This window comes from Alexandromys fortis, unplaced genomic scaffold, assembly GCF_014885135.2.
Source record: "Alexandromys fortis isolate MF-2015 unplaced genomic scaffold, M_Fortis_MF-2015_v1.1 scaffold_354, whole genome shotgun sequence".
Lineage (NCBI taxonomy): Eukaryota > Metazoa > Chordata > Mammalia > Rodentia > Cricetidae > Alexandromys > Alexandromys fortis.
Window position 1 is genome coordinate 610,712 of NW_026068227.1, and position 25,333 is coordinate 636,044.

At 38.6% G+C, this 25,333-nt stretch overlaps 1 protein-coding gene across 1 annotated transcript in view; it reads right to left on the reverse strand.

Annotated features, from left to right (window-relative positions):
- Positions 1-25,333, reverse strand: part of Moxd1 (monooxygenase DBH like 1) — a 77,675-nt gene that overhangs the window by 30,886 nt on the left and 21,456 nt on the right. Inside the window, exons 2-4 of the mRNA XM_050130782.1 lie at positions 23,623-23,769; positions 18,782-18,949; positions 18,539-18,622 (exon numbers count right to left, since the gene is read on the reverse strand). Coding sequence (XP_049986739.1) covers positions 18,539-18,622; positions 18,782-18,949; positions 23,623-23,769 — 399 coding nt within the window. The remainder of the gene's footprint in view (positions 1-18,538; positions 18,623-18,781; positions 18,950-23,622; positions 23,770-25,333) is intronic.

Genomic DNA, 25,333 nt, shown 5'->3' on the forward strand with positions numbered 1-25,333 from the left:
TTGAAACTCATTTTGTAGACCAGGCTAGCCTTGAACTCACAAAGATATGCCTGCCTCTGCCTCCCAAGTACTGGGATTAAAGATTCATACCACCACTGCCTGGCTAGTCATCATAATTTAATGAAGAATTTATTTGCTGGAAGAAATGAATAAATGAGGAGACTTGTTTTTTCTTCGGAGAGCAGAGAAGTAATACAATGGCAGTTTTTAATTCCTTCAGACTTAATCTAAAGATTAGATCTATTTGCATGCAATACAAATTAGGAACATTGCTTCATGCAGAATTCTGTGCTGGACTTCATCCAAAATCCCAGAATCCATTACTCTTTTAAAGGCTTTCACAGTGAATTCTGTTTTATCAGTAATGAAAGCAGGACACTGATGCTCTTCTTCTCTGAGACTGAAAATGAACTTGCTTTAGACCTGATAACCACCTGGCTCGTGACTATTAGTTTGCTTTCCTGAATTTTGGTTTTATCTGTGAGGTGTCTGTAAGCAGTGTAGCACAGCTCATCCGGCCAGCTTTACTTCAACACAGACTCCTCAGATTAAGGTCACCCTTTTAAAGTCCATTTGTCCTGGAGAGAAAACAGATGTGCGGAGCCTGGCTACAACTCACCATCGCTTACTCCGCTCCGTCTGGATTTGAGCCACTGAGTCTACAAAGATTTCTTAAACTCTTGGAACCTGTGCCCAGTGCTGAAGATCAAAGATGGCATGATACAATTGTCCCAGGACTGGAGGTTAGGGCAGAGATGCTACCTTATCAATTTGTGCCTTTGTATATACATACACACCACTCCTCGCATATTCCTGTAGTATCTCATTTAATTTCATGTAATCGTTATACAACATTGAGATTTGTATTTACTGTTTTCATTTTATAAGCAAAGAGACTGAGGACCAATTAGGTAACATGAACACGTTCACCCAGTTCTGAGTTCCGAACCTGAATGTGCCCTCGGGGTTCACTAGTTTCAGTCCCATTTTGAGGGCGATACAGAGTGTAGGCTGCTCTTACCTGTACAGGCTGTTGGGGAAAAGCAGAGTGAGGACTGAGGTCAGGAAAGGGATGAGAGTGAGACCCGAAACAATTTTGTGTTAGAGCACCGTTTCAAAACATCATTCGAGTTTATGGAGCATTTCTTTTTGGCTGAAAGGGGAAAATATTTTTAATTGGAAAGGTCGTATTGTCCCTTTTTTTTTTATTAATTTGTGTTTCATTATGCCTGGAATTCAGACATGCTGTCTAGGACTGCAGAGCCAGCTCAGAGGGTAAAGGGTTTGCTGCATGAGCATGGTGACCTGGGTTTGTATGTCCGGAATGCAGGGAAAAGCTGCGAGCAGAACTGTGTGACTTGAATCCCACGTCTGGGGATGCAAGAAGACAGCAGGTGCCTGCTGGCCAGCCAGTCTATCCTAAACACGACAAACTCCGGTTTCCGTGAAAGGCTCTCTGTCTCAAAAAAATTACATGGAGAGCAACTGAGGAAGACACCTGATGTGGATGTCTAACCTCCACACCTGCACACATGTTCTCCTGCGTGTACACACATACACACACATACTCATATATACACATATGCACACTCTCATACACACACTCAAAAGAGGGGGAAAGGAAACATGTTCTTTTAGGTTTTATAAAAGTAGGTAAATTAGGCCGGGTAGTGATGGCGCATGCCTTTAATCCAAGCACTCAGGAGGCAGAGGCAGACGGATCTACAAGAGCTAGTTCCAGGACAGGTAGGGCTGTTACACAGAGAAACTCTGTCTCGAGAAACAAACAAACAAACAAAAAAAGTAGGTAAATTGACAGATTTTTGTTGTTATGACTTTTTTCTTGTTCTTTACGTGTTTAAGTTAAAGGTTACCATTTAAAAATGTCATCATCAACAGGACACTTACATAAAAAGCAAAGAAATAACAACCTCAGTTGTCTCAGGCTATGACTGGGTTAAATGCTGGTGTCACTGCCTGTGGGTGACTCTTCCCTCTAGATAGGTATTTCCCATGCTAGTAGGGCTGTTGATCTTCATAAACTGGACCTACATTGAATTTGTCTTAAAGCATTTGCGGCTCCTTCTGCCTTCCAGGTATGTGACTAAGTTAGTCTTTCCACATAGATGTTGATATTTGGAGAGCATGGCAAATGTCTTTTATTTTTTTCTTTTGTACCTGGAGGGACAGCCGTGGGTGCTGCGAACCGAATTCTTATATTTTGGGTTGTGAGCCTAGCCTTTAACGGCTGAGCCATCCCTCCAGGCCAGCAAATGTCTTATTAGTCTTTGCAGTTGTTTGCATGTGTTATATTTAATAGGTTAATGCATAGAGAAAATATTTTAGCATTCCTCACACAGCAACTGCCCCAAATGGATTCACTTTTTGTAATGTTTGCTTTATCACTCGCCATCCCCACTGAATCCAGCAAATCTCTGCCTTCCCTCCAGTACTTCCAGTGATAAGATGAGTAGATAAACTCACTCATCAAGGTGAGTCTCAAGCACAAATTTCATGAGTTCATTAGTCTCAATAGACCTAACTTTTTTTTTTCATAACAAACATGTCATTACCTCCCTTTCAATAAAACAAATGCAATGGCTTTGCCAAAATTTAAAATTCTTAGATTGTGAAACATTGAAATTACATTGAAAAATGGATTCAGTTACAAATGAAACATAAAAAATGGGTGATTTATTCTATATTTGGATGTTTTCCCAGACAGATAAAAACCAGTCCATTTAAACTTTGTAACTCAGAGCCTCCTTAGGTACTCAAAGAAAAGGTTTACAATCTTAGAGATGTGGTTGGTCTCTTTTCTTGGCAGAGGAAGAAGAGATCCTGGGAGCTGATGAGTTGAGTGATCGTCATCATTCTAAGAAAGAACCTTCTGCTTCCTCTCCCCCTTTGAACCGTCACTTCTTTTTAGATGCCTATTACAGTCCTATCACCTAGCATCAAAGGAAGCGACACATCAGCCCCCTCCTCTGCAACAGCTGTCATGGGCATCTCTCCTCAAGACTGCTTCCTTTCCTCTCACCCCCCACCCCGTCCGAATACCTCTGGCTGAACTCCCGGTTTAGAGATCTGAGATCTAAATTCTATCATACATCACTCCATTTCTCTAGTCCAAATACAGTAGTTCTAGCTAGAGAGTGTAAGAAGTGCTTATCTACTAAGTTTGAGGGCCCACGTTTGATACTCAATACCCAAGGAAAAAACTGGATGCAGCAGTGTACGCTATGCCTGTAATCCCAGCACTAGGAAGGCAGGTAGGAGGATTCCCAGTCTTGTCGGTCTGGCAATCTGGACAAACCATTTAGCTCCAGGTGCAGTGAATGACCCTTCCTCAAAAAGCAGGTGAAAAACTGATGGGTATCACTTGCTCTTACTGCCATGGTCACATGTGTGTACACGTGAGCTCACATATACATGTGCTTGGTTTCGCTCAACAAAAAAAAAAGTCATTTCAGAGACTGGTGAGAAGCCTCAGTGGTTAAATGTGCATGTTCTGCAAGCATGGGGGTCTAAATTTGAATCCTATATCCCTGTAAAAGCCAGCCATCGCTGAGTATGCCAATAAACCTAGCGTTGGAGGACAGTGATAGGCAAATACTGACAGCTCCCTAGCTAGCCTAGCTTGGCTCAGTAAGAGACCCTGCCTCAAGGCAATAAGACAGAGGGCTATAGAGGAAGAGATCCAATGTCCTGTTTGGTCCTCTGTATGTATGTACAGAGACCATATACCCACACACCTACATGCATCACAAACATACATGTATAGAGGAGAAAATGGGGGAATCGAAATATATATGCACTTTATATCTATCTATCTATCTATCTATCTATCTATCTATCTATCATCTATCTATCATCTATCTATCTATCATCTATCTATAATCTATCTATCTCTATCTCACCCCCACCTTCAAAAGCAAAAAATACTGACTTTACTTTATGGGCTACCATGTACGATCTTTCTGGTCCTTTTACAAAATCTTCAAACACTCCTAAGACTATATTTTCCTTTATGCTTTAGGCCATGCCCTTCTAAACTTCTAAAGCCCAGATCAAGAAACACAACGTCAGAGCCCCCGCCTCTAGAGCCCGAGCTTCTGACAGAGGGATAACAAGATCGCATGACCATCCCTACAACCATGCATGTTTCTAGCCATCAGGTGGCCATGACCAACAGACTCAGTGCTAAAAGGATGTTGAGAAGACACTAATGCATCCTGATGGTATGTGAGAGATGTGGTAGAAACTGATGTTGACCCAGCGCATCTTGCAGTCCTGCCTACAGAAATGAAACCTACAGCACCTAATGCTATGTTTATAACAGCAAAAATCTTCAGGTCACTATGCATGTTCATCAGTGGGAGAGGGCTGTGAAACACAACATAAAAAAACAGAGTAGGAAGTAAATGCTGTATTATATTTTAACCTGTTTTTTAAAAAAGTGTGGTAATTTGATAGAATAAATTTCAAAGTAACTTTACAAAAGAGAGGAATTAAGCCAACAAAAAAAAACCTGCATAATATTATAAATGCTTCTTTGAGCATTAAATGATAAAGAATACAGATACTTGTTATCGTTGGCCAACTTCTTCCTGGAAAGGGAAACAGGAGAAAGAGGCATCACTATTTTTTTTAAATGCTTCTTTCTCCTTATTTGAACAAGTATTTAGACTTTGGATCTGCTTCATTTTGGTGTGTTATTCTCTTCTTTGCAAGTTTTCATATTAAATTAATGAAATTAAAACATAAACAGGAAAATATTTGAGGAATTAAAATAAAAACAAGTATCATTACATTGGAAATGAAGCAAGAACATGCAGAGAATATTCTCAGGTTGGAAAACTGTCGTAAGAGCTGAAGATACTCTCCTCCCTCTTCCCAGTGGGGAGTGAACAGAACAAGGCTGTTTTGACTTCTTTTCAAGACCTCCAAAGGCCAGGGCAGGAGAACATGGTGTGACATGGGGATTTCTCATTATTAATTCAAGATGAAGATATAAATTATTTCATAATGGTGACTCTTAGCACTTCAATGAATAGTATGTGAAAATACATGACCACATCAGCAAGCTATTGGAAAATTTTAATTGCGATATAAGTGGAAAACATTTCTCAGAGAACTACTGTTCCTTGTCTATAGTAACAAGGAAGAACTTAGTTCTCTGACATTTTAAGTTTAGTTTGGTTGTAAATCTTAGAAATCTATCCTAGGCCAGGAGCGAGCATACCTAACAAAATGAGTTGGGCAGTAATCTCTTCACTGTTTAGAATGGAGGAATAAAAAACAAAGATGGTAAAAATATTGCCTTCCAAGATGTAAAGGAATTGATACACCTCATAAAATCCAGTCAGCTATAAACAAAATACATTTCAATTTTCTATTCTGAAATGTCTTGAAACAGTCAAAGAAATCAAAGTGAATTTTCAACTGCTTTGAATTATTGGATAATTATATCCAAGCAATTAGAGCTTTTTCAAAAGTGCTGAAAATTATTTAATTATAGATTATTAAAAGATTATCCAGAATAATATATATATATATATGGAAATAGAAATACTTTTAAATTTCACATGTTAAAAGGAAAACACAGATAAGTAACAGCCATTTATGACTTAAATTTAAATCCTAGTTTAATTAACAGGTTTAGAAAGAGTTTTGTGGGGTTTTGTCTTTCTCTCACTATATTTCATTTTTAACAACCATGAGATAAAATAATGACATAAGCAGACAGCCAGTTCAGGCTGTCAGAAGGAAGCGCAGTGACAATAAGGTGACAGTGTGCCATCTATCAGCCTCACGTGCTCCCTACGGATTTTCAAATAAGTTCCAAGTTTGTCTTGTAAACAGGTGTCATATCTGTCTTGCCAATACAGAAACTAAGATTCAAAGAAGCTATTAAAGTTCAAGAGTAGGGAAAGCATTTTAAGCTATCTCTGTGAGCTGAAAAGTCAACCTCAGCTAAACTACATAAAACTAAATAGACCCAGTTCTTGGGGTTGATTACGCTCATATTACCTATGTATATGGGAGACTGGGGGGGGGGGTTAGATTTGATAACCATTCTGCCCCACCTCCATTTCTGTGGATTCAGAAAAGACGCCTGTCGTTTCTGAGCCTTGCTTTTCTCTTCTGGACAATTAGTAACTGTTAAATAAAACAGTGTCTGGGGATACAATGAGCAATCGTAAGTGTGACTTCTCTAAACCTAGACACTTTCAAAGCCTTTGTATTCACCTACGGGTATGTCCACTAACACCAAGGTAATGGAGTTCAAGGGACATCATGTAAATATTTCGCTCGAGGGCTGTTGTAGCCACTGTAGTGATGAGGGACTTGCACTGAGCTTCCCTCTAAAAGGATAAATGTCTACCTCTAAGTCACGGGTCAAAAATCAACTTCTGTGGACATAATCGCCAGCTTCATAGTGGAAGTGATTATTTTTAAAAAAAAAAAAAAAAAGATGAAAGGGACCAGGGTACAGTTCAGCAGTTTGAAGTACTTGCTGTAAAAGCATGATGACCAAAGTTGAGATGCCCAGAATCCATGCAAATGCAAGTGGGTATGGGCTTCATTTGTAATTGCAGTCCAGGAAGGCAGAGAGAGCCAGGGCATCCCTGAAGGAAGCTGACTGGAGAGAGAGCTGAATAAGTGAGTTCAGAGTTTGATGTCCCAACTCAAAGGACAAGGAAGGAGGATGACCAAAGAAGATTCTTGATGTCAACCTCAAGCTTCCATATACCAAGGGCATTCACACATGTGTGCACACACACATACGCAAATAAATAGAGGTGCACCCACACTCAAGGAAATGTATATGCACATTTATACATGTACCACACAGTTATATATACACATGAAATGAACACATATATGGAGGGCTTAATATTTAACAGAATCAAACGTAGATTTTGGGTAGGTGGCTTTCAGGTGGCAAATTTTCTTTTCTTTTTTTTTTTTTTTTGAGGCAGAAATTCACTACAATATCAAGGCCTGCTCTCAAACTCATGATCCCCTTACATTGGCCTCCAGAGTGCTGAGGTTATAGATGTGTGCCAGCATGTCTGGTTAAAGCAATATTTTTTCTTAAATGTTGGACTATAGGCAAATAATTAATTTTGACGTCATTCTTGGTTTTGTATGTGATGTGGGAGTGATTTCTTATTAATAAAAAAACTGCCTAGGCCCATTTGATAGGCCAACCCTTAGGTAGGCGGAGTAGACAGAAGAGAATTCTGGGAGAAAGAAGGTTAGAGGGAGAGTCGCCATGATGCTCCCACGCCAGACAGATGCAGGTTAAGATCCTCCCTGGTAAGCCAGCTCGTGGGCTACACAGAATATTAGAAATGGGTTAGAACAATATGTAAGAGCTAACCAATAAGAAACTGGAACTAGCCGGGCCAGGCAATGTTTAAAAGAATACAGTTTCCGTGTAATTATTTCTGGGCATAAGCTAGCCATGCGGGCGGCGGGGTGCTGGGGACGCAGGCCCCGCCGCTCCTAATTCAACATGTATGTCAATAAAATGGAGAGCTGACTTATATGAACACCTTCACTACAGAAGCTCACATGTATAATATACATTTAAACTACTAAGAAAGGGTGAACAGCATTGACGTGGGAACAGACATTATTTCAATAAACTCAGATTGGAATCCAAGGAAAGATACCTTCATTTCCAGGAGCACTGAGGGGCCATTATCTGAATCTTAGGAATAGTCACAGCTTCACTGCTGATAGTTATATACATATGCCTACAATTCGGAGGTAGCCTCGATATCTAGTATGGACAGTATGATGTGATTTGCCAAAGTTTTAACATTAAATGAGGTTGTGAAACACACAATGATATCATTCAAGACAAAAATCTGTACTCCCTTTAGGTATGAAAGGCTACAGTATGCAAACCCTTTCAATATTTCACACTAGGAGTCTTGGTATGGTTGGGGCATTCGATGATTTTTTTTTTTAAATGCGGTTTCCCTGACAAGCAGTCACTGTGCATTCAAATTTGACATATTTAGACTAAGAATCTGAAGTTGAGCCTGCAGCTGCCTGCTCCTTGGCTCGGGTACAAGCAGATGCTGGTTATAGCATCAATGCTTCTCTGCCACATGTGGGACCAAATGGAGCTTCCTCCATATCGATGTGTCATGTTTCAGAATGCTAAAGACAAAACAAAGGCCGGAGTCTAGGCAAAGGATGTTGTTTTCTACAGATACAAAAGTCCCATTTAAGGCTAAAGCACCCACAGTACTGTTTGTGGTAAGTTTTACAATAGACACTCTTCCCCAAGGGAGAGGATGCCAAGAGGAGAATGGTCAGCCACAGGCAAGTTCCTTAACCTGTTCGGGCTTCAGTTCTCACCTATGGAACAAAGATGATAATGTTGACTCCTTTGTGGGTTTTGATGTGGGAACAGGCAGAATTCTCAGTGAGCTTTTGATCTTATGGCCTTACGTTAGTATCCAGTCTGTCCCAGAGAGTTTGTCTGTCCCAGAGAGTGTACTTCCGGTCATCCTCAGTACCACCTCAGTACCTCTTCACACTTGAAACCTGTCTCCTTTGTACTGTCTCCAAATTAGGGTTTCCAAACTCTGCTCCCAAACTCTACTGTTTTCTCTCTTTTCTTCTTTGACTTCTTCTATCACAGAGCTGGGCACCAAAGTGTACGGGTTAGATGTGTGTACAGGCTCGCTTCACTTCTGCGTATGCACGTTTTTCCTTATGGGGGCTGTGAGTTCCTTCATGCAGATGGCTATTATGTTACATGGCTTTCATGTGATAGAAGACACGGTACTGAACACTGTCTAGAGTAGACCCTTCACAGGCACGCACTTATCCTTTGCAATGTAAAGGTGTCGGATAAAAGGATGGTTCCAGGTAATTAAGATATGTAATGGGTGTGGTGAGCGTATATCTAGATTATACTGTTAATAAACACTGCGTTTATTTTCAGGGCTTCTTTAGGCTGAGAAGCTATAGGCAACAAGCACATGCTAAAACCTATTTCCAGGCGGTGGTGGCATATGCCTTTATTTAGTCCCAGCACTTGGGAGGTAGTGGCAGGAAGATCTCTGAGTTCTGAGTTTGAGGCCAACCTGGTCTATAGAGTGAGTTCCAGGATAGCCAGGTCTATACAGAGGAACCCTGTCTTGAAAAACAACAAAAAAAGTTATTTAGATGGTCTTGTTTTTATTTAACATTTAAAATACAGATACAGTGATTCAGTGAGAATCCTGTTTCAGTTAGTAGACAGCTTCTCTAAGATTTGGTTACGATTTTGGGTGACAAAATGATTTAAAGAAATTCAGCCTTTAAAGAAGTCAGCGAGGTGGGCCTTCAGGATTGTTTCCTGAATATCATTACATTATAAACGCTAATGTCGCGACATAATGGCTGTGCCTCAGTTCCACTAGAATGCAAGTCTTATTTGCCTAGTGTAGAAAGCATCCTGCAGCTCTCAAGTGGCTCAGGCTTTATAATGGAAAGCAGCTGTGGCTCCAGGAAGTGGATGGCTTTCCAGCTTCTCTGTCTGCAAATAAATTGCCAATGTACCAAAGGATGCCAATACCATAAACTGTTGAATTAGAAAGATTTGCCCTTAATCTTGCTATGTGTGTATCTGTGCCTGAGTTCCTATTTCCTGTATCCCATGTGTTCACCATCCCACAGAGGGCAGACAAAAGCACTGGATCCCCTTAGCTGGAGTTAGAAGTTAGATATCATTGTGAGCCATCATATGGCTACTGGAAATAAAACCTTGGCCTCCTCCTCCATTTTTTTCAGCTACCTGGGTTCTTCAGCAGACTAGTATGTTTTGATAGTAGATGCTTAATATGTGTCCAGTCTTCCATTTTATTCATGTAAAAGTAGTATTATTATTGCTCAGTCTTCCATTTTATTACTATAAAACCAGTACTAATGTTGCTAAGAAAAGCAACCATTACATTATAAACATTAATATCTTGCCATAATGTACTGTAAAAGTATTAATGTTGTATTATAAGTATAGCATCCTTTTATTAAGCATTAAATAAAGTATAGCATGTTTTACCATGTGCTATAGAATATTAATATAGCAAGTGCCATACAGGAATTTTAAATAAGCACAAAACAGTGGTTCTCCAGCAGTAGGTTGGCATCAGGGTTAGTTGAAGAATTTTTCTGAATAGTATTGACAATCAACCCTTCACACAGGAGTTGGCACCATCCAGAAAGATCTAACTCAAATGATTTTTAAGATGTCCCCTAAGGATATGAAACAGGCAGAACAATAATGACTCAACAAGAGTCATCCATAATGCTTCTAAAATTGGTGTAATTTCCCCTTTCAAAATGGTTGTATTATTAAGCTTTAATTTTGAGTTTTTGATGAATAAATACCTTAACAGTATGCCAATTCAGCTTGGAGAATGTAAATTACAAAATTGTGAAACATATTAAATTCATGAGTTACATAAACTTGAATTTCAAATATCTCATTTAGTAAAAGTCAGTTTTCATTGCACACTTGATGTTTTTACTACACTTGTTGAAAGTTCTAACTATAGCCGGGCAGTGGTGGCACATGCACTTACTCCTAGCACTCAGGAGGCAGAGACAGGCATATCTTTGTGAGTTCAAGGTCAGTAGGGTCTACAGAGTGAGTTCCAGGACAGCTAGGGCTGCTACTCAGAGAAACCACGACTTAAAAAAAAAAAACAAAAAAAAAAAACAAAACAACAACAACAAAAAAAGTTCCAACTCTAAAAACTATAAAAATGTATTGTTGCTTCAGTTGAGTCATGTCATCCTGATTGTATATTAATGCAATTTTCACACTGAAAATTGTAACATAATCTGGATTAGGAGCACATAAAAGCTGTCTGCACTATTTTTGTAATTTTAAGATAATTTTGTATTACAACATAATTTACCAAAGAATGTAAAGAAGCACTTATAAATTTATGTATTCATAAATGCCCAGCTTTCCCGATTACAGTATTTAGTGAGTGAAGGTACAACATTCTTCAGGATTAATAATCACATAGACCACCTCTTGATTTCGCAGATTTAGTTTTCCGATGCTTTGGGTAACATGAATTTGACCTCCGACAGGCACCACGGTATTAGTTTTCCGGTGGGCAGCCGTTGGGGTAGGATCGACAACGGTTTTTCTACATTCTTCCCAATGTGTCCTCTTCTTGTTTAAAAGCACTACAGGTAGTTTTAAGGCTGAATGTCAATATTAGTTTTCATCTCATGGGTCACTTTAGATAGACCGTTGTAAGGATGGGAATAAAACGGCCCATTACCATTATTTCATTTTTGAGGAAGTTTCTTAACTCAGTCAAAAAGCTGCTCGTTTGGTCCCAAGGACCCTTATACCACAGCATATGCCCAATTAGATTAGAGCTCGCTGTCTTCTTTTCATTTAAATTATTGCTAATCCCCCTACTCCGGGCAGCATCACCTCAGATTCAACATTCTGTCCCTTTCTATAGTCATATGTGTTGTTGGGATTTCTGTCCTGCCTGTTTCTGTCCTCCCACCGTTGGGAAACTTGGCAAGGTAGTAAAAGTGTCTTTTACCTTGGCTTTGGAAATCAGGTCAGGGGGATTTACACATGTTCAAACTCATTGAAGAGGACACACTAAACACATACAGCTCTTTGTATGCCATATAACCCAGGAGAGCTGAGAAAACAAAACCTAACGTCTTCTAAACTCTGAGCCATCTCCTGAGAAACCTCAGGCTGACTGAGTGCTATCAGCCATTTCCCACTGGGCGAGAGTCAAAAGGCATGAGTTGCTCAGATCTCCAGAGGAAGGTCTGCTAGTTTTTCACTGAGGATCTATCCTCAAATCTCAGCTCCACTTGACACGCATCGTATGGTGATGGATGTATCCCTTTGACCTTGCCTGACACTACAAAGTTGTGGAAAGTCAGTTTACTTTATCAGAAAATATGAAAGACTGATGACATGATCTATCTACATAGCAAAAATAAGCAAAAGTTTTACCTAAATACTTCCCTCTGACAAGGTAAAGTCATTCAAATCTCAATGATACCAACATCTCCTAATCTGACTGTAGCACCCACACCTAGAATTCAACACAAATATTTTTATGTCCTCTGAATGAAAGTGGTGATGGATGAGTCTCTTGCCAGTTTTACAGCCATTAACTCCCAGTGTGTGTGCTAATGCTTCACCATGTTCTCACCCAACCTTCGCACCACTTGAAAGTGACATCCTAGATGGGGGGTAGGACTGAGCGGGGGAAGGAAAGCTGAGGAAAATAAATACACAGTGTCTGTTGAAAATTATTTAAAGTCACCAGATGCAAGACTAATGGCGAGCATTGAGAATGCCCAAGAATGTCCCAGAGGAGTGTCACCAGCTGGTCTTTGTCCCTACTTAGACAAGAGGGGGGGGGGGGAGCCGTTTACATTTCGTTTGGCTTAGAGTAATAGAAGCAAGCCATGAAATCTAACTCCAGAGGAATCTTTCTTTCAAAATAAAACAGTGACTTACTGCCTCTCAGGGCCTCTGTCCAGTCTCTGAGAAAATACTTGAAGTAAGTTTTAGTCATCTATCACTATAATCCCCTCGGAGGGAAGAAAACAAGCAATGGTGAGCCTCTTTTGCAACAGGTGTTTTCACTTGTCTTCATTTAATCTTCCCTGAGAAAGACTTTTTGGATTTTACAACTGAAGAGGCAAGTCCTGATAGTTCACTTTGCCCAAGGGCACTTAGCTAATGCAAAGCAGAGTCGGATAGTCAGTGTGCTCTGTTCCAGCCTATTGCAGAAAGGCCTTACCTCCCTCTTCTCCTAAGATGTAAGAGGTTTGAAAACCATGGTAAAATGGGTAACGCAGATTAGTCCTCATTCAGCCAATATATGCTGAACATGTAAAACACTCATTTGATATTGACAACTAACAACCAAGACAAGTCCTTTTATCAACCCTGTTTACAAATAGTAGCCTAAGACTTAAAGAAGTGAAGAAACTTGCCCGGATCAGCATCTATTGGCTAAGGAGTCAAGATTTGAATCAGACTCTGTTGAGTCACTACACAATAGAAGCTGTAAACGTGTGATTTCATTGTTTTGTTTAATGCAAAATCTTTATATGTTAATAAGAAATTGTTATAGAAATGTAATAATCATTGAATAATAATAGCAACAAGCTCAGTAAATTGTGGTTATAAAGATTAAAAGCTGAATGATTGATAGCCCAGACAGAATGAAGTCTCCTGGTATCATTTTTTCAAAATTGAGTCTTTCTCTTAGCATACTGAGCTGCCACAATTGCATCTTGACTTCCCAGATTCTTCTGATGGAATGCCCTAGAGAGGACTGAGATGCATCAAAATCTATGTTAAAGGAACCCTTGTGGGGGTCTTTTAACTAGGGGTCAGCATCTTCACTCTGGGTGCTGGAGTCTTGTGAGAAACCAGAGTATGGGAAACTCAGACCACAGGACATCTGGTCTCCATCACAGACTTAAGCTTTTGTTTTCAGCGAGTCATAGATATTTAGAACCAGAAAGAACCAATTGAGATCATCTGGTCGAATCTCTTTATCTGACTGGGAAGGAATTTGAGGAGCAGGCAAGGTTAAGTGTTTTCTCTAGGGTTGGAAAACTAATTAGTAGCTGAGCAATAAATCACGTTCACAAACAGACACGCTTTCAGAGTGAACTCAATAACTTGTCCTCTATTGGACTACAAAGAACACCCAGGTAGCGAGACAAACCCCCGACGTATCTGTGACAAAGAAGTATCTATGACATAGACATAGATCTGTGACACGGATAATATAGAGCAACATCTTTAAAACTGAGCACCCTGTGTCAGAAATCTTTAAAACTTGCTGCTGTGGTCGCTCAGTAGGGTTGGTGTTTCTACTAACATCTTTCCATACACAATTTTAGACTTAGTCATAGCAAATACCCTAGACTTCCCATATTTTCATTCATATTTATATAAAATCAGATTAGTTACATATTAGGGCATAATGATTTAACACCAATAATCTTAGTGCCATGAATCACCAGAATGCGGATCTTTGAAATTTTATATTTACACCACGATCTTTTACTAGAATAGTTAGTGTGGCAAAGTTTTATAAAGGAGAGAAAAGTTTTCCCATGAGGCTTATTGTGAAAGTTCATTTGTCTCAACTTGTTAAAAAGATCCATCTGAAGATCCAAAGATTTGCCTCAAGGGGATATGGTAAGAGCCAGGGATGAGAGGGAAACAGCCGTGAGCAAAACCCATCCTACATGATTAGAGTAGATCTCGGCCAAGCACAAACAACCACTGAGTCAGAAGTCATAGCAAACATCTAGTTTCCCCCGTGAGAAAATGAAATGGGAGGCAGACGTGTGAGAAAGAGTCAAAGCATGGAGACACGTCCTGATAACAGGATCAAAGCCATTCCCACGAGGAAGAAAGCCAACATCAATTAAGATGTCATTTCAGGGGGGAAACAGGAATGAGATAGATAGTGAGACCCACAGAAAGTAGGAGGGAGATTCGAGGTTCTTTTTGGTCTGGGTTGTGTGGAGAGACATGCTTACTGGATCTCTGGTGGAAGGGGGAAGGTCGGTTGGTTGCTCCTCTCGCCACCTCTTTGTTCTATCAGGTTTCCAACCCAGTATCTGCCTCCCAAGTCCTTATTGGTAATAGAACAACTTAGATTAAAAACAACAAAATGATGTATCCTATTTGAACAGATACATTCAAAATGAAGAGAATTTTCCGATGATAAAAACCCTTAAAGGACACTGTACTAAACCAACTAGTAACTCCAACTTCTAATGCAGCAAGTTTAAGGGTTCTCATGACAACTCTATGGCTGTTGAGCACACCACGTGAAGGAATCATTTATTAAAATGAATTCCAAGCTGATGGTGAGGACACAGCGTGAGAAGGCTAAATAAACTGTCAAGATGGGCTGGAGCGTGAATAGCACAGATGATATGAACAGATGATCCCAGACAAGAAGAGAAAGTAATAGAAACTACCAATAACTTTCTATAGTTTCCCAAGTACTTGTAATATTAAAATACCGTCATCTAACATACACATTTGCAAAGTCATAATATTTTCTTGTGAGACGAGCTTGCCTCAGCCACCTGAGAGCTTGGGTTACATAGATACCATTATGCCTGACTTGAATTCACAGTTAAGCCAATTTTTTCTCAAAAACTAAATAGAAATAAATATATTGAAGGCATGAGAGAATTTGGACAAATAACTTTTATTATGATCTTATCTTGCTTCAGAAAAAAATGTTTGTTTTATGATTGTAGCAATTTTCAGTATTATTTACCTCATCATTTCATAATCTTTATAATAAATCATTTTACATATTTAAGATTAAAATTTAATTTTAATAATGCTATTAACTATAGTCACTACCATTAAATAAATTCATAATTGGATCACTAATATATCTTATCTGCTTACTTTTGTTATTGTTTACAGACATAAAATATTTAGCCTCAACATTTAAGCCACAAATAGAAACTTTCTTTGAATTATAGTGAATTTATATCTTATATATATATTTTTTTAAATTCACGATACATCACATACTTGATAATCCAAAAGCTATCTTCTGTCGAAAGTACTTTGCATCAGAAAAGGATTGAGGCCTAAATTTTTTGATATTTTGTGCTGGATAGTTTATGTCAAGTTGGCACAAGGTTAAGTCATTTGAGAGGAGGGAATCTGAATTAAGAAAATGCCTCTGTAAGATCAGACTATAGTTAGGCTTGTAGCACATTTTCCTGATTAGCAAGTTATGTGGAAGGGCCAAACGCATTGTGGGTGGAGACACCCCTGGGCTGTAAGAAAGCAGGCTGAGCAAGCCAGGAGGAACAAGCCACTAATTCCTCCAAGCCCTCTGCATCCGCACCTGCCTCCAGGTTCCTGCCCTGCTTGAATTCCTGTCCTGACTTCCTGCAGTGATGAAGAGATGTGGAAGAGTAGTCGAATAAACCTTTTTCTCCCCAGTTTGCTGTTGGTAGTTGTGTTTCATTACAGAAATAGTAACCCTAACCAAGACAAGCTTATTTGTTCATTGATTGTGTATCGGGAGGTATGAGCAGGCGCCACAGAGGTTTCCATAAATCCCATATAGAGCTCAGAGAATAACGTGTGGGAGTTGGTTCTCTCCTTTCACTGTGTGTGTTTCAGGTTATCAGGCTTGCCGGCCAGTGCTCTTACCTGCAGGAAGGATCGTCTCCCCAGCATTAACACATCCCATTGCTGGACAAGGCACTAGGGAAAACACCCCACTTACGGCTATCAGGAGTCTTTGTTTCCTTGGGAAGATTACATATTGCCTTTAAAGTACTAGAGATCATCTCTTCTAGCACAAAAAGACTGGAATCGAGATAATATCTCTGCTCTAGACCTATGAATTTTACCGCAGAAACTTACTAGAACGTAATTGTGACATTTATTTAAAAAGTAGAATACCTTTTGAAAGATGGACTCTAACCAGCTTGCACAGCCCATGTATTTTAGCCCTGTTCCCAGTAGGGCTTGATTCTTTGTATGTTGTCTTAGTTGGAGGACTGTGTTTTGTGATATTAAGTGAACTCTACTTTGGGAGCTGTGAGATAAGATCAAAAGTCTATCCTGTAAGGGATATTTTAAACTAATTAATATAATTTTAATCTGCAGTCACTAAAACTCTCCTCAGTCACAAGTTTGACAGGAACCCCCTTCTACTTGGTGACCTTCCTTCCTTCCTTCAAATTATATCTTATATAAAGTAAATCTCTCTTGAGTTTTGGTAGAACTTCAAATATTGTGTGTGTGTGTGTGTGTGTGTGTGTGTGTGTGTGTGTGTGTGTACAGTCTTTCATGCCATTGATTTTTTTTTTTTTTTGCTACAAACACGCAGCAAAGGCATCAATGTGTTCTCTGGTACCTACTCCAGGGCCCCATTATCTTTGTGTTATTGTGATAAACTTGTGACAGAAAAGTTACCTAAGAATTCTTGGTGAGGTGTCAAGCAAAGGAAAGCCATACTGATAGATACAATTGACTTTATTTCATTCAACTCAATCTTTAACATTAATAATAGTAAGAATGAAACATGTGAATAGAAGCAGTTAAGGATTTTACCTTCTATTAAAGTTTAAAATGAATAGAGGACCTATGTTCTGAAATGTTTGTTTTCATTTCAGGACCTAGTTTTACATCTGTTTATTAAGCCTGGAGCTTGTAAATGGTAAATGACACATGGTGTTCATGAATATTCTATTTTCCGAGAAAGACTCCACTGGCACGAGTGAAGAACTTTGGCCTATGCACCAGTACATATTTGAATCTTCCTTCCACTTACACATGCATGGAGTCAAAATTAACTTCTTTTAGAGGCAAGCAATGCATTCACTGTTGTATGGTTGCTAAGACAACTGTTGGCAAAATATACCCTGCTAATGTTTAGGACCATCTATTAACTCAGACATCCCCTGTACCCTACGCAGCCGTAAAGCATCCCAGAAGCAAAGATAGATCCTGGCAACTGGATGAACACATTATAAATCAACATATGTAAGTCACTCTAGAGGATATAAGAGCAATCATACCTCAACTTAAATCCTCTGAGCGTGGTAGGGAGAATCTTGTGATTGAGACTGTTTACAGCAGAGAAAACTATGGCTACAGCATTTTTCAGAGACATTTACCTGTGAGAACAATGTTGATGAAAGGCAGAACCAACAATTCAACCCCATGTGTCGTTCAGAAGCCAGAATCTAACCATTTGCTCCTCTCTTAAATCCATACTATTTCATTACATAGTCTGGGCGCCAACAGAAAGGTAGTAACATCAGGCTTTCTAAAGGCTCACATTATTTAATTGGTGATATTTAACTCTATCTTATTCTATATAATAGCCGTGTGAGGCTTTGAAGAGCACATGGCCTAATTGTCAATCTTTTTTTTTTTTTTGGACCTGTCAATAACTGTCAGAGCTAAAGGTCTGTTCATTCATTCATTAGACGTAAAAGTTTTGAGAGACCCAATCCCTGGGAATGGGAAGAGAGAACTCCATGTCAAGGGCAATCTGAGCTTACCCATCTTTTGAGTTTCTCCAATTTTTTGTTTTCATCAGTTCAATAGAAATCCACTGATTACAATTTTTCCCAAGAAAACACACAATATTTTGTATGACAAAATCTAGTATTTTCAATGAAGCAGATATTCTCAAACAATATAAGCGAGAAATGTCACTTACTGCATAGGATATATCAATATGCAAACATACTATTTAAAATAGCTGTTCCTATTACGGCAATATTGCCTACTTACCTCAGATGTGTAAACTTGGAAGATAACTGAAATGCTAACCACAATCCAAGCTATCAATATCAGAAAACAGTGTGTGGATCAGACAAAACAGTTTCTTCTTTCTCAGTAACTTCCATATACTTAGAAATCATTTCTATATTTTTTACTATTTTATATTTTAAAAAAATTGGCATTCGCATGGCCCACATGAAAGTCACATACCTTTATTACATGGTGCTTTTCTTGGAATTCAGGAATCTTAAACATTTGGCACCAGTATGTTGTGCCTTTGTTTGGGATGGGGACCTGTCTTAAGAAGAAGGGGAAGAAAATAAAAAGTCACGTTCTATTGACATGGCATTAAATTTAATAATATAAGTAAGCAGTCTCTTACACACTTTCATTAACCAATATTTTTGTTTAAAAGCAGAAAAGGTAAAAAAAATAAAGAAAGAAGAAACTTACGTCTTGATTTACCAGATCAAAGTATGGTGAGGCTGGAGACAACACATCGACTTTCTCAGGGTTCAGTAAACGCAGACTCCTTGTGCCTCGATTTGAATCATGGTACTTGGGACCAGATTCTCCAGGATCTTCGTGGTGGTAGGCCCAGATAACTCTCACTGTGCTATCCTGGTAATCAGACATAGGTACATTATGTCTCGCAACAGCACTGTCCTTGCCATTGAGTTGTGTTTAAAGAATGCTACTTAAATAAGCATGTAAGAATAAAGAAATGAGAATAAAGATATTTAGAATATCCAAAGGGTTGATTCTAACCCCACCAAAAAAAAACCCAATAATCAAATACTAACTAAACTAATCAAAAGAAGAATATTCAAATTAATGAAATTTGAGACTAAGAAGGGAAATATTATCAAAATATAATCCAGAAACTCATTATAGAACCCTTTAAAAACTGATTAAAAAAGAGTGGAAAATTTAGAAGAAATAGTAAATTTCAAGACATACATGTGTTGTGTAGAAATTTTCTCTAAAACAAAATCTTCCATCTTTGAGGACATGCACTAAACTACAGGAGGTTCTAAAGTGAGGTGAAACATTCTGTCCTGAAAGCAACCTCCTTAGACACAAATAAACAATGCAACAGTTTCAGGAAGTCCCTGAAACTGACCAGGATCCTCCTTTTTAAGTGTATATAGGCACTAAGGACTTCTGAGCAACATACTCAGAAAAACAGAGGCTCTGAAAATACTTTCTGACCAGCTGAGCTATTGAAAAGACTCAGACAAGCTGAACTGTCCAGATGAGTCTCCATACTCATCTGTCCAGATAACTGAAAGAAGTAGAAACCAGATGAGCTTCTTAGAAGTGTCCAATCTTTTGAGCTGCCCACAAGTTGTGCAGTGTGCCCAGGTTTCCAGCTTTCATACACTGTGACCCATCCCGAGGTGAACTTTTAGTAATGCAGCTGCCTGAGTAATTTCTCATCCATCCTCCCTCTAGTAATTCCAATAAAACCCATTGGTTCACCATGTTTGAATTTGGTACTATCTTTAGCTTGATTTGTTGCTGGTTTCTTACCAGGATGAGTAGATGCTTGCTCATGTCAACCCATGAATAGTGCCACACAACCACGGGATCTACCCAAAATAAACTAAGAGGATATAAACACCTTAAACAGATATATAATAACCATCAAGACTGAAACAGAAATACAAGTCTCACAGCAAAGAAAAGCTTATGACTAGATGAATTCATTTCCAAATTTTACCAAACCAGTTTCTATATGAATATGCAGGCAAAAACTCTCAGTAAGATACTAGCACGCCAAACTCAAGAACATATGAAAAAAATCATACTCCATGACTAAGTTTATCTCATTTCAGAATTGTGAGGTTGGTTCAATATACACAAGTCAGTAAATATAAAACAGCCCATAAACTTAAGAAATCGTCTGCTGATGTCAACAAATTCAGAATAGGCCTTCTAAAAAGTTCAGTATCCCTTCATGATAAAAGCCCTGAAGAAACCAGGAGTAGAAGGAACATATCTCAATATAATAAAGAACATATATGACAAATCTGTGACCAGCATAGCACATAGTGGGAAACAGAGAACATGGTCTCTGAAGTCTGGAATGAGATAAGGGAGCCTCTCAGTACAGTGACTAAATTCTTAGAGTACTAAATAAAGAGGAAGAAACAAAGTTATATGAATAAGAGAAAAAAAAAGAAAACCTCAACTTACTGCTATATGCTGACGAAATGATCCTATATCTTAAAGACCCTAAAGTTTCCACCAGGATATTCTTACCTCTGGTAAACACATGGGGCAAAATAGCAGGATACAAAATTCATTTACAAAAATCATTAACTTTTCTATAGATCAATAATGAACATGCTCAGTAGGAAACTAGGGGAAAATATCACTTGCAGTGACTTCAAATCAATAAAAGACCAAGGAATAAAACTAAACAAGGAGGTGAAAGATTTCTACAATCAAAACTCTAAGACACTGAGGAAAGAAAATGAAAAAGTCACTAGAAGACAGAAAGATCTTTCATAATCATGGGTTGGCAGGATCAATATGAAGCAAACATGTATGTCAATGGAGTACAATAAAAGACCTAGAAATAAACCCAGGAAGCTCCCAATAGCTACTTTCAACAATGTCCTCAAAGCACAGCTTGAAAAAGAGACAATATCTTCACAGTTTTTTTTTTGGGGGGGGGCTAATATTTTACCCTGAACAAAAATTGATCCAAAATGGATTAAATAAAGATTTTAATGTAAGAAAATCTGGAAACTGCTAAGGGGAAAAAGAAGTAAACACTTCAAGATGTAAGCATAGGCAAGAATTGTTTTTAAATAGAACTGGAAATAATCCCAAGAATTGATGGCAGACCGTATCTGCACATCGAAAGAGACAATCTCCAGGATAAAGAGACAGCCTGACTACACCATGGAAAGAGTCTTTCCTAACAAATCATCAGAACAGGGAATATTATCTATGATATATAAGGAGCTACAAAAATTAATTACCGTAACTCTAAATCAGCCAGTCAACAAATGGGTTCGTGGACAGAATAGTCTATTCTCAAAATAAGTAAATATATATATAAATGACAAATAAATATAAACAAGTGTCATAAATCCTTTGCTATTAGAGAATTTCAAATTAAGTTTTGAGATCTTTGGTATTTCCTTGGTACCACTTTAACTAACCAATCAACTAAATGTGATCTAGTCTTGGCAACAGAGGTTTTACTTGGTGGCATAAGATGTCTGCTGGAACAATGGGAGAAATCCCCCATTGTTTGGTGACTCCATTTCCATTTCTTTCATACATGTGTACATTTTCGGAAGCCTCTACAGTAGTGAGTTTTCATATTGTTTTCCAAATGGCTCCTAATGCTAATTGTTTTTCCCTATAATCCCTCTCTTACCCCCCTTTTCTCCTGCTTTCAAATCTTGACATTCGCTTTCTCCTCAGTCCGAATAGCTATCAGCAAGAAAACAAATGACTACAAATCCGGGTGATTGTGTAGAAAAAATTAACCTGTAGTTCAGTGCTGCCACAGTGAAAGTCAATGTGGAGTTCCCTCACAAAGTGAAAAGCAGAACCACGTCATCCTGCTATCCTGCTCCTGGACATATTCCAAAGGATGCCATACCCCACTACAGAGACACTTGTCTATGCACGCTCATTTTTAGTCTATTATTCAAAATAGTTAGAGAATGGAATCAGCTTAGATGCCCATCAATCAATCATGAATGAATACTGAAAGTGGAGTACATGGAGTCAATGGAGCAGTGTCTCGATATTGGTAAAAGGAAATTCTGACATTTAAGAAAAATTGATGCAACTAAAATCACCATGTTAAACAAAATAAGCCAGACTCAGAAAGCTTCTGTTTTCTTTTTTAAGAGAATCTAGAGTTTAAATTTTATATATTTATACATTTATGTATGTGTGTTTGTAGGTCATGAAACCAGAATGGGGATCATGAGAGAGTTGGAAGGGATCTTCAAGAAGAGGAAAAGACAGGCAAGAAAGCAGAGAAACTATGAAAAGGGGGCACAGAAAGGGCAGTGGGGAAGGGAACAAATGTGGCAAAGCAGAATGGCATATTTCTATGAAAATGCTATGATGGAATCCTTTACTTTGTATGTTAACTTAAAAATAATTTTAAAATAAAAAAATCTTTTTTAAAACATTGGCTTACTCTAAGACTCTTGTTTCCACAGCAGATTCTCCTCCAGGCACGAACTCAATTATGGATTTAGAGAAGGTGCAAATACAGAAGAAGGCAGCTCTGTGTCTGGGCTTGTTTATTTTACAACTCAAATCTGTGCTCAGTATGGGAATACCAGGAATTTCCAAGGGGAAGCGAGTGAAACTGGCTTTGACTGAGCTACAGAAGATGAGATTGCCTGAGGGGCTGTGGAATGGGAAAGGTTTGCAGAAACATAGAAAAATGACTGGATCCTTCAGCCCGCTCCTTGGAATAAGAACTCTCAGAATAAGTAATAAAGGAAGGCTACTTGTGTCAAATGTCCTCTTTGCTCTGTTTTTTGTAGGTCCGATGACTACAGTAGTATTTCAACAGAATTATGGTTGTACTGTGTGCTACATGGAAAGTGATGGTGGTCTGTCCTTGTGCCTTCTTCCTTCTTCACTCCTCAGGCTGAGGGCTAATCAGAAGGACTTCAGATGTTTTAGATTCTCTTTTTTGAAGCTTTATTGGATCGAATGAAAAAGAAAGTTTTATTGGTCTACACAAAAATGAAATGGCAAAAGCAACCGATGGAAAGTACCACAGGAGCATACTTCCTCCAAATATTTAATTTGCATATTCATGAAGATAATTTTGTGTGAAATCTGAAAATAAGAAACCTCATATAACGTGCCAATAGGTGATTATAATCAACTGACTATTCATCCGGATTTCCGAAATTTACAAAGCCAAACCGGTTTAAATTGGATGAATTACACCCTCATATTCAGCATGATGATTGTCTTTTGTGTCACACATTTCTTCAAACCTTTATTATCTATCTTCAAATTTTACAGGGAAAAGCTAAGCTGTACTTTTATTTCTTAAAATCAGCTGTCCTAAAGGAGAACTTCAAAATTTTACATCTGCATAAAGATGCCTTCCATGAAATGTATGGTTTTAAACTTGGGAGAGATTGCAAAGAGCAGATCAAAAATTTCCCAAGGATTGTTCGACATTGCCAATACTGCTTCCAGGGCCTCTTCCTTTTAGTCTCTCAATTGCTTCATACGTGTAAACACGGTACCACTTTACCCATGAGAGTGCTCAGTCCCACTCTGCTTACCGTGATTCTCTTGTCATTGGCATCACACGTGTGCAGCTCTCTGGTAAACTCAATTACCGTGTGTGTGCTGTTTTCCATGGCATAGTCTAGGTGGTAATCTTGTTGGGTGTCTTTTTCCAATTCTTTATTTGCATTTGTGAAATAGTCCTGTCGAAAAAGGAAAAACAAAGATCAGGATATTCTAATACAGAATAAAAATAGTTGAAGAGAATGTAGGGGACATTCCAAAGTCAATTCTTGGTTTGTTCGGGATAAAACCCTTATACCTAAACCCATTTTATGAATCCTGGGATTTCCCAATGGACTGGATTATTACAAATCAAGAGTTGGTTATCTAGCAAACTGATCTACATTTAAACACCTGGTCCTTTGGGGAAAAACAGAAAGATCCACACTCTCGCTGAGCATCAAAACGGAATGACTATTTGAGGTCACTGAATGGATTTCTTCTGGTGTACAAATGAAAAGGGGGAGACCAGCACCATGCAATGGCTGGTCCCCACACGAGACAGATGGCAACAAGCCAGAACTAGCCCCAAGATCAGCACTTTTCTATTGCTTACAGCATCCCTTCATTCATGAATCCAGAACGCCAAGAGGAGTGACAGGCAATTCCAATATAAACTTCAACAGCACACTCTTATTATAATGAAATGCAATGAGAAAATATGCAAAGGAATGAAATTGCCAAAATATAGGATATTGATCAACTGAAAAAATTCTGGTTTTGTGGGTCACTTCTGGGACGTGGACACAAGCAGCATGAGCTTGAAACCAGGTGACTGGAATTCGACCTCCACCAGTCCTGGTAAATGGTTTTGTAGGATCGTAGAGGTCACATTCTGAGATCTTCTATTTGAGCACTAGCAAAATGGGCATAGCATGTATTTCTGTTGCAGATTTTTAAATAGCATGTAGCCTATTACACTGAAAAGGATCAAAATCAATATGGTCATTTTGTTGCAAAATACTAAGTTTTATATATAGCTTAATTGTTTTCAATATGTAATATATTTCATTTTTGAGATCATACTGTGTTAGAGTACACATACCAGAACATAATTATAATTACTATAAACAACATCAAGTTATATTTGAAAAATTGGTTGCTGTGTTGGCCTCAGAAAACATAGCACACAGGCTGGGTGGTGTTGGTGCACACCTTTAATTGCGAGGCAGAGGCAGGTGATCTCTGTGAGTTCGAGGCCAGCCTGGTCTACAAGAGCTAGTTCCAGGACAGTCTCTAAAACTACAGGGAAACCCTGTTTTGAAAAAACCAACCAACAAACAAAAGAATTAAAGCACACAAGAAAAGTCTTTAACTATGTATGAGAGTAACACTTGAGTGACGATTGGCAATTTTATTCTTAGAATACTTTAACACAATTATCAAATGTGTAGAAATTTGACATCCAAGATCTAGATATTTTTAATAGAAAAAAAAAAAACTCCAATTACTGACAGAGTCTAACTAACCTTTCTTTAAGTGGGGATAACAATTGCAACCTCTATGTACATAATGCCCAAGGTGCTGCTGCAGCCTAGTACATGTACTCACTCGTTCTTTAGAGTGTCAGATCAGTGACATGAAACCATTTCTCCATTTGCAAACAAGAATGAAGCCATGGGTACAGGATAATTCAGGTAGATGCTGTGAGCCCTAGCCCACAGTCTGTATACTTCATTGTGGCCACCGCTGCTGGAATGTGGG